Here is a 17,176-nt window from a genome sequence, read left to right as displayed (position 1 = left end):
TTTTATAGGCAGTCATCATTTTATAGGTGAATAATTTCCTCAGGCAACTATTTAAGCTTTATTTTTAAAAAGCTCATTAGTTTAATTGTTAGTATTAAAGTTATTGCTATCCATATTTTATGTCCTTTGTTGTTGTTTTCCCTTTTTTTAATTTTATGATTTTGAAGTTTGATAAACTGGCAAATTACTGCCAAATTACTGTGTATTTTAAATATAATCAATTACAAAGTTGTACATGGGACTGTATCCCTGTATTAGTCCATTTTCTGTTGCTATAATTAAATACCTGAAGCTGAGTATTTATTTAAAAGGGAGGTTGATTTAGCTCACAGTTTTGGTCATTGAAAGTCCAAAGTTAGGAAGCCCCATTGATTTGGCCTCTGGTGAGGACCCCTGGGCTGGGTCACAACACAATAGGTGGCATCATGGTGGAAGTATGTGTGAAAGAGAAAGATCACATGGGAACACAGGAAGCCTTAGAGTGATTTATGAGTTGGGCTCCCTTTTTTATTTGTTCATTTTCAGCACTGGGGATTCAACCCAGGGCCTTATGCAGGTACTCAACCAGTGAGCTACATGCCCAGCTCTCCCCTTGTATAACCTCCATCCCTCTTTTTTATAACAAAGCTCTCTTGAGAACCAGCCAGAGTACCATAAGATCTTTATCAGTTGTTTCTGAGGGCTGTACCTCATTGACCTCATCACCTCTTACTAGACCTCACTAAAGGTCCTACCACCTCCCAAGCTGCCATGCTGGGACCAAACTTCCAACATACGAATCTCTGGGGGGCAAAAGCACATCCAAACCACAGCAATATCTCAACCCATTATCTGAGAGCAAAGTTAATTTTCCTGCCCCATCTTTATTAGTTAAAAGATACAATGGCTGACAATCTCTCAGTTGCTGTTGAGTAGTTGAATGTTTTACAAAGGGTAAGGTGTCACCTTGCATTGAAGGAGATTCCATGAATCCATTTTCACTACTTTTGCAATGACAAGGGTCTTTTTTTATTTTTCCTAAATCAATTTTGTTTGGAAATGCATTTGGACATCCTCAGGGATAGTTATGAAGGGCAAAGAAAGTATTTCTTTTAACAAAAGATGGTATGTTATGTTAATATTTTTTTAAAAAGAAATCTATGTATTCTCAAGGGTGACAGTAGGCCAAGAGGACCCCTGGGGGATGAAAATCGGATCATGGAGGGAACCCAAAACACAGCACAGATAAGCATTTGGAACATGAAAAGATATGTATCTTCACTTTCATGGAGTATAAATAGGAAAAAATAAATAAGGAAGAAGACTCCTGGGTGGGGCAAGAAGGAAAACTAGGTTGACAAATGCTTCCTATAAACCCTTAGCTCTCAACACCTCCAGCAGGAGTGGTTGGAACTGGCCTTAATTGCACTCCTCTGGGGGTTCATTGGAATGTTAAATGTTGGCATCAGCTCACATGGTAAATAGTGATTTTTTTATTTTTTCCTCTCTAGAGAATTCATTGTGGTTAGTCATGAGAACAGTGCTTTAAAAATCAATGGAAAAGGTTAGGAGGCAGCAAGAGTATTTGGCCTTGCCAGTTAAATAGCTGAGAGAAATGCAACATGCACTTCAGCTTTTGATTCTTGAGAATTTGACCACTCTGCAAGAGGGAAAGGGACATGGGGTGAGGGTGTGAGTGTGGACAGGGAACCCTAGAAGCTGAGATTCAATTTGATTTTGTTGAAAACCTAGCTTCCCTCCCCCTTGTATTTAGATTAAAAAAATTAACATCAGAAGTTCAATTTGTCAGCCTATATTTCATATATATGTGTCATATATGATAATTACATAATATATGTTGTGATCAATACTAATATTAAGATATCTGGCCTGACTTAAGGACTTACAGGTCTTGAGGCAGAGCTAAGCCAGTTGACCCACCTGGAAAATTAACCTTCTCCCTTATCCAGAGTCTCAGGATCAACTATGAACTGAAAGACCTGAATTCCATGTTTTTCCAGCATCTTTTATGATGTGATAATTCTATGATTGTTCACCCCTTCTACTTTAATTCTTTAATGTTCTTTTTATTCCCTAGCAAATGCTGACGTTTTAAAGGCTATGGTGGCAGATAACAGCTTGGGTGATATTGAAAGGTAAGTCTCCTCCTCCCATGGAATGGGACATTTCCCCAGTTGTTTGCTCAGATGGGATGGCATTGGAAATGCTGTTCTGCTGGAGCAGATTTCCCAAATTTGGTGCTATTGACATCTTGGACCAGCCAATTCTTTGTTGAGGGGTACTGTTGGGTGCATTGTGGGATGTTTAATAGTATCCCTGGCCTCTACTTAGTAGATACCCTTCTGAACAGCTCCTAACTTCTCCCACAAGGTGTGGCAGCTCCAAATGTCTCCACACATTGCCAGTGTCCCCTGGGGGAGTGTCACCTTGGCCAAGAATTGATGTTATAGAACATTACTAGGAGGAAGGAAGGTCAAGAGACTAAGAGCAGGAACATAGCTTAGGAACTGGTGCACCAAATCTTACTTCTACCTCTTATTGGCTACCTGTTCTTGGGCACTCTGAGCTCCACCTATCGTCTGTAAAATGGAGAAAGACCATTGTACTAACTCCATTGGGTTATTATGAGGAATGTGAAGTACCTCAGGCACTGAAAGACCCTTATGAACAGTGATGACTGAATGAACACCAGGTTGGTTTGATGATAATTGTATGTTTTGAATTACTGGTTTTAGGTTATAGTTGTGAAGCTCTATATTCCTTTATAATTAATTGCCAATAGCTGTATTTTATAAAATTTTTCATTTCTCCAGCAAGGAGCCTTTATTGAATGCCCACTGTGTGCTGGGTGCTGTGCTAGAGCAGGACATGCACAGACCCTTGTCCTGGAGGAGCTGAGTCTGTAGGAATGGAGACAGGTGCATGAGGCCTTGTGGTGCATAGCCTAAGTGGCTGTAGAGGAGGTGAAGACTGGAAGCTCTAGGGACTCTGTGGGTCCAGCAGAAAGTCAGGGAGGTACATGGAAGAGGCGCCATCTGGAGTGGACATTCAAGTGGCAGGGGCTGGTTGCAGGCAGAAAAAAAAAAAAGTGCAGGAGAAAAGGCGCCAGACATGGAAGTATGGGATGCACCTGGGGATGGTTGGTCTAGGGGACTAAGTTGACACTGTGTTCCTCCAGGAAGGATCTGCTCTGTGTTTTATTTTAACAATTTAAAGTGGATCCCTAAAGAGCACCAGGAAACTTTTGACTGGCTGTACCGTTAAGATGGTCTCCTGTCACAGTCTGTACTTCAAGAGTGTGCGGCAGGCTAGTTGTCAGTAGCCCATGGCCATTTTTTTGCCAACGTAAGGTTTCCATGTGCCCTTGGGGCTCTTGCTGACATCTCAGGTATCAGCTCTGTAGAGGTGCTGCCCTTTCTGTACCCACATTTGCCAGAGGGCTGGTTATTCCTGGTCAGTCTGGCCCTGTCCTGTTCTAATCCCTTCCTTTCTAGGGGCCAGACCTTGACATGTGCCTTTTGAAGGTAGCCAACATCTGGCCTATATACTTCTGCATTTTGTGATTTGACTAGTCTGGCTAAATTTCTTCTAGATTATTAAAGTGGCCTCCACTGTTTCTGAAGCACAATATATAGCATGGTGGGTAAGAGTGTGGTTTCTAAAATTTGACTTTCTCTTCAGATCCACACTTATTTGCTGTATGACGTCAGGCCAGTTACTTAGTTTCTCTGAGCCTCAGTGGCCTCATTTTTAAGACAAGGAAATTAATAGTGCATACATTGTAAGGTTTTATAAAGATTAATTGAATTATATAAAAAATTCTTAGAATACGAAGTGTTAGCTATTTTCATGACTTATCGTCACCACCAAACTCTTATTTGAGGCATTACTTTTCATACCTTGACCTAAAAGCTTTCTTCCTTTGATGCAGTAGTCTGATTGGATTGAATAGTCTAGATTAAGTCATCTGAAAATTCAATTGGAATTGAAGTTTTTCTCTTCTCCAGGGCATGTATGTTCCAGGCATCTCTTAGACGAGTTCCAGGCAGATGTGGCTAAGTGTGAGAAGTTAGTATGGCTGCATGAGGTGGGAGATGCGTGTTTTACAAAGAAGCCTAATGCTGTAAAGTCAAGCAGAGCATCATTAGCAGAAGCAGTGGTTTATTTCTAGACAATTAATTACATTCTAGAAGTGATAAATCACGTTATTATAGTTAGGGATGTGTTGTCCTTACATGGTCGAGGATCCTGAGTGCCTGCTGCCTAACATTCACAAAGTCCATTTGACAGTTGGAAGTTGTGTTTTTTTTTCATTTAACCATTTTTTTACATTATAGAGGAGAGATGACTTTTGCTGGCATTTCAGTTAAATCAGTTCTATTTCCTCCTTTTCCTTCCTTCCTTAGTCCAGTGACCCCCAGCACCCCTGGGAGCCCACCTGTGAGTCCTGGGCCCTTGTCACCAGGAGGTACCCCAGGGAAGCATGTCTGCGGCCACCATCTACACACAGTGGGTGGAGCTGTGGAGAGAGATGTGTGTCAGCGGTGTCGGCACAAGCGATGGCACTTCATAAAACCCACCAACAAGTCCAGAGAGAGCCGGCCACGGCGCCAAGGGGAAGTCACTGTCCTCTCTGTTGGCAGGTACGGTCCCTTGTGTCTTTTGGAGGGTCTGGGACATGGTTGCATTTGGGTACAGATTTGTATATAGCCATAAATGTGGAGTCTGTTCTCCTAAGCCTGGCTCAGATGAGATCTGTGGACTCTTAGAGGTGTTTTGGTCTGAGTTCTGTGTTAGGAGAAGAAACCTAAAAGGCAGTTATTGCTAGATCAGATGGGAGATGTATTAATTAAGTTAAATAATTAATTACTCACTTTATAACAGATGGAACTCAGAATCTCAACTATATACAGAGTAGACATTTCTGTTTCACGTATGGAATCCAAAGCAGGCAATTGGGGAGCTGGTTCTTCACCTTGTTGTCCAGAGTCCCAGGCCCCTTCCGCCGTGACTGTGTCAGATCTGTGAGCAGGAGAAAGGTCATGGAGGATTGTTCCTGGGGGTATTTAGTGAGAAAGGCCTGGGAGTGCTGCATATCATTGTGGTTCACGTTCCCTGGCCACAAATCACTTGGTTACACCTAATTGCTAGACAGCTGGAAATGTTATACAGTCATGTACCAGGGAGACAGATCAGGTCAAGCATCTGCCACATAAGACCCATATGAATTGTGATGATTGCTTCATTCTTTTTTCTTTCTTCTTTCTTCATCCTGGCGGTCTCAGTCTTAAAGTAGCATTTACTGGTGACCCATATGTGATCCAAAGATCTTGCAGTTTGAGGAACAAATGAGTCTGACTTGACATGAAGCATTTTTGCAGTCTCTGCGGTTTGGGCTCAGGTAGGAAGTGCACTGCTAACAATACACTGCAAAGACAGTTGGAGCCTAGAGGTGAAGATTATATGTGGGAGTCAGGTTGGGAAGCTCTTAGCAAAAGTTGGTAGTAATCCTTCTTTCTCAAATGACAGACCTCTGGGAAGTATAGCCCAAGCCCATTGCTTCTACCTCACTTGAGTCCTGGCACCACTGCTTACAAACTATTAACCTGGTCCTGTGCCTCATGTCCCCCTCTAAAGTGAGAATGACAGCCATACTCATCTCATAGGGTTGCTGTGAAGACTAGACGAGATGACTCAGGTAAAGGTCTCATAACAGTTTTGAGCATGTTGACTATCTTCATTATTATTATTTTTATTTTTATTCAGTTGAGTTTCAGCATGTGTTGCACAAGCCAAGAGGAGAAGACCGAGGGCTGTTTGCCACAGCAAAACAGTACAACTCATGACCACAGTGTTTTATTAAGAGGCAGAGTCATGGGAATTTATGAATGCAGATGAATGAGAACATGGAGCTTGTTTGGACAAAGCTCATTTTGTTTGCTTAAAAAAAAAATCTGCTGAAATTTTCAACTCAGGTTTGACTTGACTTTTTGAAATTTCCCAAACCCAGCTCTCTGGGATATTGGGTACTATGAGCACTTAATGGTCACAGGCTGTGTTTCAACACATGTTGCTTATGAGTTTTCCCATTTGGCAGAATAGCTTTGTATTTATAACTTTCTCCTGCTCTTTCTTTCACTTCCTAGAGTCTTCCTCCTCCTCATGGTTGGTGAACACATTTTGGACAAAGATTGAGAATTCATTTTAGATTGTTTTTTGTGGAAATTAAAACCAGAACTAGAAAGAAGCTATTATTGAAAGACTAGGGATTTAATGATAATGCTCTAAAAAACAGTCAAATTAAGTTAATTACTTTAACTTCTCCTGTAATGAAAATCTCTTCTTCAACTTCTTTAATTTTTTCTTTAGGCCTTATTGAAAATTAACTCAAATTTGTTTTTAAAAAACAGAAATAAATCTTCAACCCAACACCAGCTAATACTGATAAAATACATTATTAGGGTTCTTTTGGCTGTGTGTGTGTGTGTGTGTGTGTGTGTGTGTGTGTGTGTGTGTGTGTATAGCACTGACAGGTGTATATTTTTTGTGAGATAGTTATCTACTGACCATTCTGGCTATGTCAGTTTAGTTTTTTTTTTTTTAATATTTATTTTTTAGTTATAGTTGGACACAATACTTTTATTTATTTATTTTTAAGTGGTGCTGAGGATCCAGCCCAGGGCCTCGCACATGCTAGGCACATGCTCTACTGCTGAGCCACAACCCCAGCCCTATGTCAGTTTAGTCTTAAATCAGTTGTGCTTTTATTAGCCTTCTGTGGTTAAAAAAAGCTGATGATAAAGCTCATGTCATTGTCAGAAACCACAACTGTGAGGCTGTTTAATACTTGAGTACCTGTTTTAATGCAGTTTGCATGCTGTATAAAATAATCAGTGTTGTGTATGATGTGGTTGAATGAATCAGCTGGAAAGTTGGGCAGAGGACTACAGGATTTGCTGCTGGGGAATGCCCCTCTTATTGAATGTTTCTCATTGCTGTTCCAACTTCTGGTTGAGTTTGTTTGGGGTCCTCTGTGTAGACTTTTTTTCTTTCTATATTAGGGATTGGACTTGGAGGCACTTTACCACTGAACTACATCCGTAGACAGTTTAATTTTAATTTTTAAATTTTGTGGCAGGGTCTCACTAAATGCTAAGGCAGCCTCAAACCTGTGATCTTCCTGCCTGAGCCTCTCTAGTTACTGAGAGTATAGACATGTACCACCATGCCTGTCTAGATAGACTTTTTTCTTTTTTGAGGTACTGGGAATTGAACCCAGGGCCTCACACTTGCTAGACAAGCACTTTATCAATGAGCTACAGCCCCAGCCCTAGATAGATAGATGGTTTTTGATTCACTCATGATTTGTACTCAAAGCTCATCAGCTCTTCTCTTTCCGCTTCTAGGTTTAGAGTTACAAAAGTGGAAAACAAGGCAAACCAGAAGGAGCGGAGAAGTTTGATGTCTGTTAGTGGGACGGAGAGCGTTAATGGAGAGGTGCCTGTAACACCTGTGAAGAGAGAGCGAAGTGGCACAGAGTAACAGGTGAGCTGTAGTTTTAGTGACATTGGGGTTAAGGTGATGCATGGTACTGAGAGCCTCCCTTTAGTTTGTGGTCACATAGGAATGACATTTGGCAAGGAAATGGGAAACCTTTCTTGAAAGTGGTAAGGCGAAGGGACCCTGTGCATGATTACTTGTCTGCCTAGAGCTTCTTGTAAAAAGGCTGCAAACTTGATAACTCCAGGGACTTGACCTGCATAGTAATGAGCACAGAAGATTATACACTAGGCAATATGGAGTGGTGGAGACTGTAGCAAACCAGAAATCACGTCAGTCATTGGTAGGGCCTGCATTAGACCTAATGTTGCTATATCTTCTTAATTCAACAAAAAGTAAAATCCAGACTTTAAAATGTGAAATTACCACTGGTTTTTAAATGTTTGTGGCTTATAAAATTTCCTGTAAAAAAACCCATGCAGGCCAAATGATACATATTCTTGTCATCATTTCTAGGTAAACTGTGCTTTGAAAAAGGCTAGAGTGAGCAGATCAATGCTTTTTCCTTGAATTGGAAACCAATTTTCTTTGATGTGTCACATCAAAGAAAATACCCTCAACAGGAATATTACTCTCAGTATTCTCAGTAGGAACATTACTCTGAATTGCCCTCAGTAGCATTATAATTGTTGCCAACAAATATTTTGAAGAAATTAAAGGGCAAAAATGAATGCTTCTTGGTTTGGCAATTTTAATTTTGGAAGGCATGGCTTTAAAATCACAAACCCAAACCCTGTGATAACTTGATCCTGGCTTAGCTTTCCTTTTACTCTTTTCTGTTTCCCTTTTTATGCTTATTATATGTGAAGGGCAAGGGTTCGGCCATGCTATCAAAGCATCCAAGGAGCTGTCCGAATCTGAACTTGAAGACAGAGTGTTTACAGTGTACAGAGGGAGGGAAGGTGGGGTGGGGGGAGGCTTGGCCTTGAAGGAACAGAGAAGAGGCAAAGTTGCATCTGAGCCCTGGAGCCAGGCTGCCAGCTTCAGATCCCAGGTCACTGCTCACTAACCCAGGATTTGGGCACGGAGCTGCAGCTGTTTCCGCCTCACTGGCAAATGGAAATGACGCTATCTCAAGGGGTGGCAGTGAGATTTCTGGGGACTGACCAGGAAGCTCAGGCTTGGCACACTGGCAGTGCTTGGTGAGTACTGCTGAGTGCTGTGAGTTAGCTCCCTTTGGTGGGTGGCGGGATCAGTGGCATTTGGGTTGAAGTTTCTCCAGTAATCTGCCAGGCTCAGAGGAGTAGATGTTCTGGAAGTAAAGAGCTGTGCTCCTGAATCCTCTGGGGCAAAGGGGCTCTGACAGCTTTGGCCTTCTCCTGCTGTACTTTCAGGCTTGCCTTTGAGGAGATCTGCCCTCTTTCCCTAGATTAGGAGCCAAATGGGACCTTATTTGAAGAAAAGAAACAGTTTAGTAAAGTCTGCCTTGGGGCCAGTTACTGGTGACCTTGGGAAGGGAGCCAGGCAGGAGCAGGATGATGTAGTGGATGATAATAGCAGCCAGTGTTAATTCAGTATCCTAGTCTTCTAAACATTGTGCTGGTATATATCTCCCGTGTCTCCACTACAAACATCTCCTAAGGGGGTCCATATTATCATCCCAGTTTTCCAGATGAGGAAACTGATGTACAGAAAGGATAAGTTACATATTGAAAGTCACATAGCTGGAAAGAGAAGTCAAGATTTGAATCTGGGTCTCTGACTATAAAGTCACTTACACCCACCCTTCCATCCACAGAGGATGCTCATTAAGGGGACTGTTTCCACTGATGATTGAGAACAATGGTCTAATATGGTAGCCACCAGTCACCTATGGGTATTGAAATTTAAATGAATTTATATCGAAAGACTTTACTCTAGTCATATGTCAGGTGTTCAATAGCCACAGGCGAGAATCTCCCCTATTGAATAGTACAGAAGTAGAACATTTCCAGCATAAAAGAAAGTCTTATTGAACAAAGAAAGTGGCACCTCTGTATTAGATTTGGATTACTGAGTGACCACGGTAACTTAAGAGAAGTATTTTGATTAAAGTAAAGGAGAACTTGCCTCTCTGGGAAGAGAAGCATCTGGCTATTCAAGTCTAAGGTAGGGAAGGACCAGCAAAGAATGCCTGGGTTTTGATGACAGTGTGTGACAGGTTATCACCTGGATGGCAGGTTAGGCAGGTTATGAGGTGAAGCTCAGGTTATGAGAATGTGGCTCAGTCTCAGGCAGGAACTATAAGACCCATTAGACCTAGTCCTAAGTAGATTCTGGCTAAGGCTTGGGAAGGTTAAAAGAATTAAGATTGCTCAGGTGGCTTTCTTGGCCCAAATTCTGTCTGTATTTGACTCCAGGAACTTGATCTGATCATCTCAAGTCCTGACCACATGTAACTGGTTTACAATTTGATACTCTCTGCAAAGTCAACTGTCATCTAGCAGGATATTGCATTTGATCAGAAGACATGGGTAATTCAATGTGATTTTCACCGTTTGAAAATTGTACCTAACAGCCCTTACCCCCTTTCTCCTTGAATGTGAAATAAAGATAGAAAGTCATGGATTTAAGGCAAGTGCCAAGGGAGTATTTAGACTATAACTGGCTCTCCTTAAAAGATAGTCACACTTCTTGTGCTATCCCAATCAGCAGAAGCCTAGACGAGAATGCATTCTCTGAGCCTCCAACTTGCTGTAATTAACTTTGAAATTAAAAATCTTTAATTATGGAAAATTTCAAGCTCAAAGTCAGAGAGAATAATCTTATGAATGCCCATGATCCATGGAGTAAATTAATTGTAACTCAGCTTTTGGAATTTAGTACATGGCTTGTCTTGAAAGGCCATTCTGTGTGTTAATTTCTCAAATGAAGGTCATAAGCACAGAGGTTAAACAACTTGTTTAGAGTTACCAGTAAGAAAGTGGTAGAATTTGTCAAACCAAGTCAGCTTGGTTTCAGGAGTCACAGACTTCATTTAACTGGGTCCAGAAAAATCAGGTCCCTGTTCATGTTGGAACCTACTGGGTGACCCTGTGAGACTACCCCAAGAGAGTATGGACTTTGAAAAAGGAAGAAAGCGAATATTCACTGACATTTAAAAAAAATTATATATTTATTAAGATTTTTCTTATTTCTTATCCAAGGAAGAGTGACTGGAAAGTTTAATTTGACTTCATTTTCCAACTAGATAAACCTGAAATTTTTCTGACTGGGTCAAAATCTCTGAATTTAGGCCAATCAGATTTGTACCAGAATTTAACTAATAAAGTAGGAAAGGGGTGTTATGTGACTTTTATATAATTGGATAATAGTTGCATTTTTTTCCTGAAAGAAGGTTTAGTTCAAATGTGGAATTTTATCTAAGCTATTTTCCTGGAATGCTTTGACTGTAGAATAGGTCCAAATGCAAATGTATTCAAATGCAAATGTAGATCCACCCATTGGTTAGTTTTCCTTTCCCTCCCTTCCTCCCTTCCTTCCTTCCTTCCTTCCTTCCTTCCTTTTTTTCCCTTTTTAGGTGGTTTTAATGGAAACTGAACTGAGTACAGTTGGTCCCAGGTATCTGTAGATTCCATATCCATGGGTTCAACTAACTGTGGATCCAGATATTTTTTCTTCTAATTGAATCTGTTCCAAGTACATACACACTTCTTTGTCATCATTCCCTAAACAATATGGTGTAACAACTATTTACGTAGCATTTACATTGCATTTGGTATTACAAGTAATCTAGAGATCATTTAAAGTTTACAGGAGGACCCATGTAGGTTACATGCAAATACTGTACCATTTGATGTCAGACCTTTGGGCATCCATAGATTTTAGTATCTTTGGGGTCCTGGGACCAGTTCCCCCTTGGATCCCAAGGAATGACTGTGTTCTAAATGGAACTGTGTCAATATTGGGGCAGGATTTCTTTCTCCTCATCTTTTCCTTTGCTCTTTTAAAAACAAAATCTGTTGTTTGTCCTCTCCCCCCCACTTATTCTTCTCACCCTGCCTATTTGGCCTGAGTTCTTTTCTGTGGCTAGATCTAACTTATACTCTGCCTGATTAATTTTGGCAATGCGGTTAAAATGGTTTCTTTTTTCCACAGAAAATGTGTTTTGATTTCTTCTTAGAAGAATAAGCTTTTGTTCTTCAAAGTTAAATAAATCGAATTGCTTTCAGTCTCCAAATGCCACTGCCTTGTCTTCATTGTCACTGGTCTTTTGCTTTTTAAAAATGATACTGTAGTAAGCATTCTATATTGCCTGTTTCCCAAGGATGTGTTCCTTTTTCTATTTTATGATTCTAGCTTATTAAGAAGTCCTTTGATAAGTTTACATTACCATTTTAAATTTTTTATTTTTAATTAATTTTTAAAAATATTTGGCACATTTTAAAGTTGTATTATCGGGGTTTGGTTTCTTTCTTTCTAACTTTTTTTTTTTTTTTTTTTTGGTATTGAGTTGAGTTTCTTACAAGTCCTGGATGTTCACTGCTTGTCAGATACATTTTGCACATATTTTCTAACATTCTGTAGATTGTCTCTTCACTCTACTGATTGTTTACTTTGCTATGAAGACACTTTTATTTGGGAAAGGTTTTTGTTCTTTTTTTTCCCTTCAGTTTGTGGCACTAGGGATCTAATGCAGGGCCTTGTGCATACTAGTCAAGTGCTCTACCACTGAGCCACACTCCCAGCCTTGTCTAACTAATGCTTTTTAGCCTCGGTGTCCTCATTTTTAAAACTATGCATATAGTTTTTAAAATCAATCCTTGGCACAGTTAGTACCTACTAAATATTTACTACTATAAAATCCTTATGTCGTTCTTGGTGGTTCTATTTATTTATGTGTCTGCTTCTCATACATCAACTTTTGGGACTGTGGATCCCTTCTTAACATTAAGCTTGGATTCTCAGGATATCTCAGGGATAGATAATATCTGGCAAATGCCTTAAGAATGTGCACCATTTTTGCATTTGTGTTACAGAGGCCTTAGATAACTATTCCCCTCTTACAAGAGGTGGAATCAAAAGTAGGAGCAGGACGGATTGGAAAGTTTTGCAGACTTAAGTGCTTTGTTTTAAAGACGGGAGTTGGGGAGTGAAGATGTAGCATGGGCTGAAGTTCTCTGCTTGGCTGTGGTTGCTGTGCTGGTGCTCTGCCCTTGGATAAAAGTCTGCTCTTTACCAGAACCTCCTGAGCTTTGGTGGTTGATCAAAAGTGTCTTCTGAGCTTCTGCCGTCCTCTTTTCTCCTTATCCTCCTTCCTTTGAGCTCAGTGACCGTGACTGTCATGGAGCCTCCTTGGGGACCTCCCCTGAGCATTTGCTGCTTTATTTGCACTTCTCTGAATTGCTTTTCATTTTTTAACTGTCCAGGGAAGGAGATAATGGTGGGAAATGTCAGGTACCACTAGCTGGTTTATTTTTTTCTCCTGGCTTTGAACTCGAGATCCTCCTGCTTCAGCCTTCCAAGCTGCTGGAATTACACGCGTGTGCCACCACACCCGACTAGCTCCAGTACCTTTATGGCCATCCTCTGGGAGTTTTGGGAGTTTTGGGTGGACCTAGAAGCATACTTCACTGTTATCAATGAGTTTGTTTTTTTTTTTAAGGTTTTTCTTCCACAGCTTTGCTCTGAATATACCAAAACATATCTCACACACACACACACACACACACACACACACACACACACACACACGTAGGATTTAGACAGCCTTGGGGACCAGAGATTTTTGTTTTGTTCTATTTGAAACTGTCAACCAAATCTGCCATCTCCTCTCAGGCAGGGGCCTATTCCAGGCCTTCTCCCTGTTGTTGACCAGGAATTGACCCTCAGTTGATCTTTTCTGCCCTGCTGGCCCTGTCAGCCCTTTTACAAGACTTACAAAAGAGGGTCTGGGACATCTGCTATTTTTATCGTAAAATCTCTGCAGCATTGAAGACTCATGGAGACTTTGGAGGACATAAGACAGAACTGAAAGGGCTCAATGGAAGCAGAAAATGAAATGGTTTCATAGACTGTATTACTTATAATTAGAAAGAAGCTGAAATTGATAGTTATAATTACGATTTTTATTTTTCTTAATTTGTACCTTGATACTTTCAGCTCTACTAACATAAATAGCTTAAGTGAAAAATAGTGCCTATATTTCATAAGTAACAGGACACAGGATAATACAGCTTTGCAGTGTACGTTCTGGAATCAAACTTCTCATGCTCAAGATCTGGTCTGTCTCTTCTTAGCTGTGTAATCTTGGAGAAATTACTGTCTGATGCATCAGCTTTTCCATCTAAGTGGGGACAGTACAAATATCTCTGCTTCATCAGGATGTTGTTCCTTGGCACTAAATAAGTTCTGAATAGGTTATTGTTAGATGTTATCTGAAAATCTGAAATGCTCTAAAATCTTAAACTTTTGAGAGTCATGGTGCTTAAAAACTCTCAGATTTTGGACCATTTTAGATGTTGAATTTTCAAATTAGGGATGCTCTACCAGTAAAGTCCATGTAAATATTCTCAAATCTGAAAAACTGAAATTTGAAACATTTGTTCCTAAGAATTCTAGATAAGGGATATTCAACCTGTACTATATTAAGTAACTTCTATTTAAACACTTAGTAAATAAGAATTATGTTTTTTTCTATTTCTTGACTCTCTTGAGCCTCAGAGAGGCCGGATTAGACATAACCTGTTAAGGTAGTAATAGGATTGTTTTTTCCATTCTCAGATGAAGGATTATTGAAGGCAAATCAGCTGAACTCTAGCCCACAAGCCAAACAGAGAGGCTGTGTCTGACTTGTTTTACTTTCCCTATTTAATAAAGGTAGTACTGTTCATTGTAACGCCATTCCTCTGTTGCTTAGTGGAGATGAGATGTTGTACCAGAGGTATGTTGACACTCCTAGGGAACTGCTGAATTCCATTCAAATAGTTGCCAGTTGAATCCTTTTTTTTCTAATACAGTGTCATTTTTGATTTCAATTACATTTTACTTGAAATATGGCATTTTGAAACTTACCATCCCAAGGGCTGCTAAATCAGAAGTGTTCAGTTATTGTCACTTGGGAAAATTATTAGTAAAATATGATACATTTGAATAGCTATGAGTATATAACGCAGTAAAGGGCAATCTTCAGACTTCTCAGTAAGATCTAATCCTGGTGTCAGAAGATTCAAAATTGAGTGCACAATTTCTCATGGGCATTATTCAATAAAGAAGGCAATATAATTTGCAAGAGTAGTACATTTCTATGTTACTTAGAAGAGCTGTTTTCATTTTGAATGGAAAAAAATATCTACCAACATGCATAAAAAGTAGTTTGCCATTGATATTAAAAGGTTAAGATTTTAATTATTAAAACCTCTCCCCAAAATTGGGATTGGAGTATGGCAACTTGTGGAAGATGCAATGGTCAGTAAACATGAAAAATGCCCTACCTAATAATGAAATAAATACAATGAAAATAGAGATCACTGTTTTTCTCTTAACAAAGATGAATGTCAACATCAGCGTGACCTTGTAGCTCACAACCAGAATGAGACCGTGCTGGGAATAAAAGGGAATGCTCTGAGTAAGCACATAAACCAAGACCTCCCAGGGGAAGCTGGTTTACCTTGCCACCCTGGTTAAGAGGTGAAGGGAAATGGACGTCATCACACTGACGCAAGGAGACATCAGTATGGAAATGTGGTGATGTGGAAATGTCAAGAATGTAAATATGTACTCTTTGCCCAAGTGGTTACAAGCACAGATATTCGGGAATGCAAAGATAATGTTCAAAGTTGTTCTTCTCTTCAGCTTTGTATATAGTAGCAGGTAACTGGAAACAACTTAACTATCCATCAGTGGGGATTATTAAATGGATTATATATTATTAAGTAACAGCTTTCAAATGTCAAAGATTGAAATAGAGCTATGTGTACAAATACAGAATAAGTGTTATAGATGAGAAAAAGCTATTATAAACTATCCCAGTTTTGTTTAAGACTTGAAACATCTTATTTTTTCTTGGATTGAAGCTGATCATTTAAATTTCTTCCCTACAAGAGTTGAGCTCCTTGAGGGCTTGGCTGTGATTCTCATCTTTTGCCCTGCCTTCAGGTGGCACCCTTTACATAGTTGGCTCTCAGTGACTCTTTCACAGGTGTGATGTGATAATAGGGTGTTCCTCTGGTCATTAAAAGGCCTGTAGGGACTGCGGGCGGGGCGGGGGGGGGGTAGCTTAGCAACACAGCATGCTCTAAGCACGCCTTGAGAGGCCCTGGGTTTGATCCCCAGCATCCTGCCCCCTCCCCCCCCCCCCAAAAAAAAAGAAAGAAAGAAAAGGAAGATCTGGGCAGATTAGCCAAATTCTAGTTCTAGTCTGCTTTGAAATAAGTTAAAAATGATTCAGTAATTCAAGAATTTTATAACTCAAATTGAGATGATATTTTAGTTAACATTTCAGTCCTAAATGGTTCTATGTTTTCTCCCCCATTTCTTTTGTGTGTGGGTGTATACACAACATATATATGTATGTATGTATATATACACATATGTATATATATATATATATTTTAAGCTTACTATGTAGTGTTATGTTTGCAAAATTTTTGAAGCAACTTAAATTCTTACAGTTATTAATCAGTTGACAAATGTTAGTAATGGGTTTGACCTCATGGCTTAAACCTTTATATGTGTGTTAGCGTCACCTGGGCACCTTGTAAGAAAGCAAATTCCTGGGCTCTAGCCCCGTGAATTCTGATTTAGTACATTTGGGGTGTGATCCAAGGGATTTGCAATTTTCATTAATATTTAAGCCAAGTCTAAAGCAAGTTCTGATCATTCTGAGACACTCTGAGGTAAATAGACTGCATAAGGGCTGGGGTGTAGCTCAGTGGTTGAGCCCTTATCTAGAATGGGTAAGGGAGGCCCTGGGTGTTATATCCCTAGTACTATCAAAAAATAAAAAAAAGTAAAAAGGTAAAATAGCAAGGTGTGAATATTAATTTATAGGATTTAACACACAATTTATACCAGAGCAAGATTTAAAGCACTATAAACCCCTAAGTACACTCTGATGCATTCCCATTAATCTGCACCTGCCAAGATGCCACCCTGTATAGGTAGGGCTACTACAGGGTGTTAGTGTCGTGTCTGTGGTAATTGCTATCTGTGGGCATGTGACCACATAGTGTTCAGGAGAACCTAGTACAAGAAAATCTTCTAAGAGTTTTGAGCCTTTAAATTACCAACAGAAATTAGAGATTATCAATAAATGATCACATAGATGTAGCCCCAGGACTTCATTGTGAATTTTGATCTCATAATCATTATAACTCTGTTTCAATAAACAACTTTCCCATTTATTTTATTTAAAAGTGTTCTAGAAAATTATTATTCAAGTTGTGTGTGCCTGTGGCCTGTGCCTTTCAATGTTTTCAGAATTCAGTGTCCTGTAGGTGCACTTTCTTCCTGTCTCTGTCTCTGTCTCTGTCTCTGTCTCTCTCTCTCTCTCTCTTTTATGGAACCAGAGCTCTAGCATGCTAGATAAGAGCTCTACCACCGAACCCCGTCCTACAGATGCACTTTTTGATCTTCTTTGGGACTGGGTGTCTTTTACAGTGTAGGCTTCTGGCATCATTTAACTGTTCCCATGACC

At 39.9% G+C, this 17,176-nt stretch overlaps 1 protein-coding gene across 1 annotated transcript in view; it reads left to right on the top strand.

Moving 5' to 3' along the window:
- Positions 1-17,176, top strand: part of Rell1 (RELT like 1) — a 65,485-nt gene that overhangs the window by 39,236 nt on the left and 9,073 nt on the right. Inside the window, exons 4-6 of the mRNA XM_005319904.5 lie at positions 2,078-2,135; positions 4,407-4,643; positions 7,407-7,545. Of these exons, the coding sequence (XP_005319961.1) occupies positions 2,078-2,135; positions 4,407-4,643; positions 7,407-7,542 (431 nt within the window). The 3' untranslated portion in view covers positions 7,543-7,545. The remainder of the gene's footprint in view (positions 1-2,077; positions 2,136-4,406; positions 4,644-7,406; positions 7,546-17,176) is intronic.

This window comes from Ictidomys tridecemlineatus, chromosome 9 (assembly GCF_052094955.1).
Source record: "Ictidomys tridecemlineatus isolate mIctTri1 chromosome 9, mIctTri1.hap1, whole genome shotgun sequence".
NCBI classification, from domain to species: domain Eukaryota; kingdom Metazoa; phylum Chordata; class Mammalia; order Rodentia; family Sciuridae; genus Ictidomys; species Ictidomys tridecemlineatus.
The sequence above is the reverse complement of the archived record's forward strand: the minus strand, read 5'-3'. Positions and strand labels throughout refer to the sequence as shown.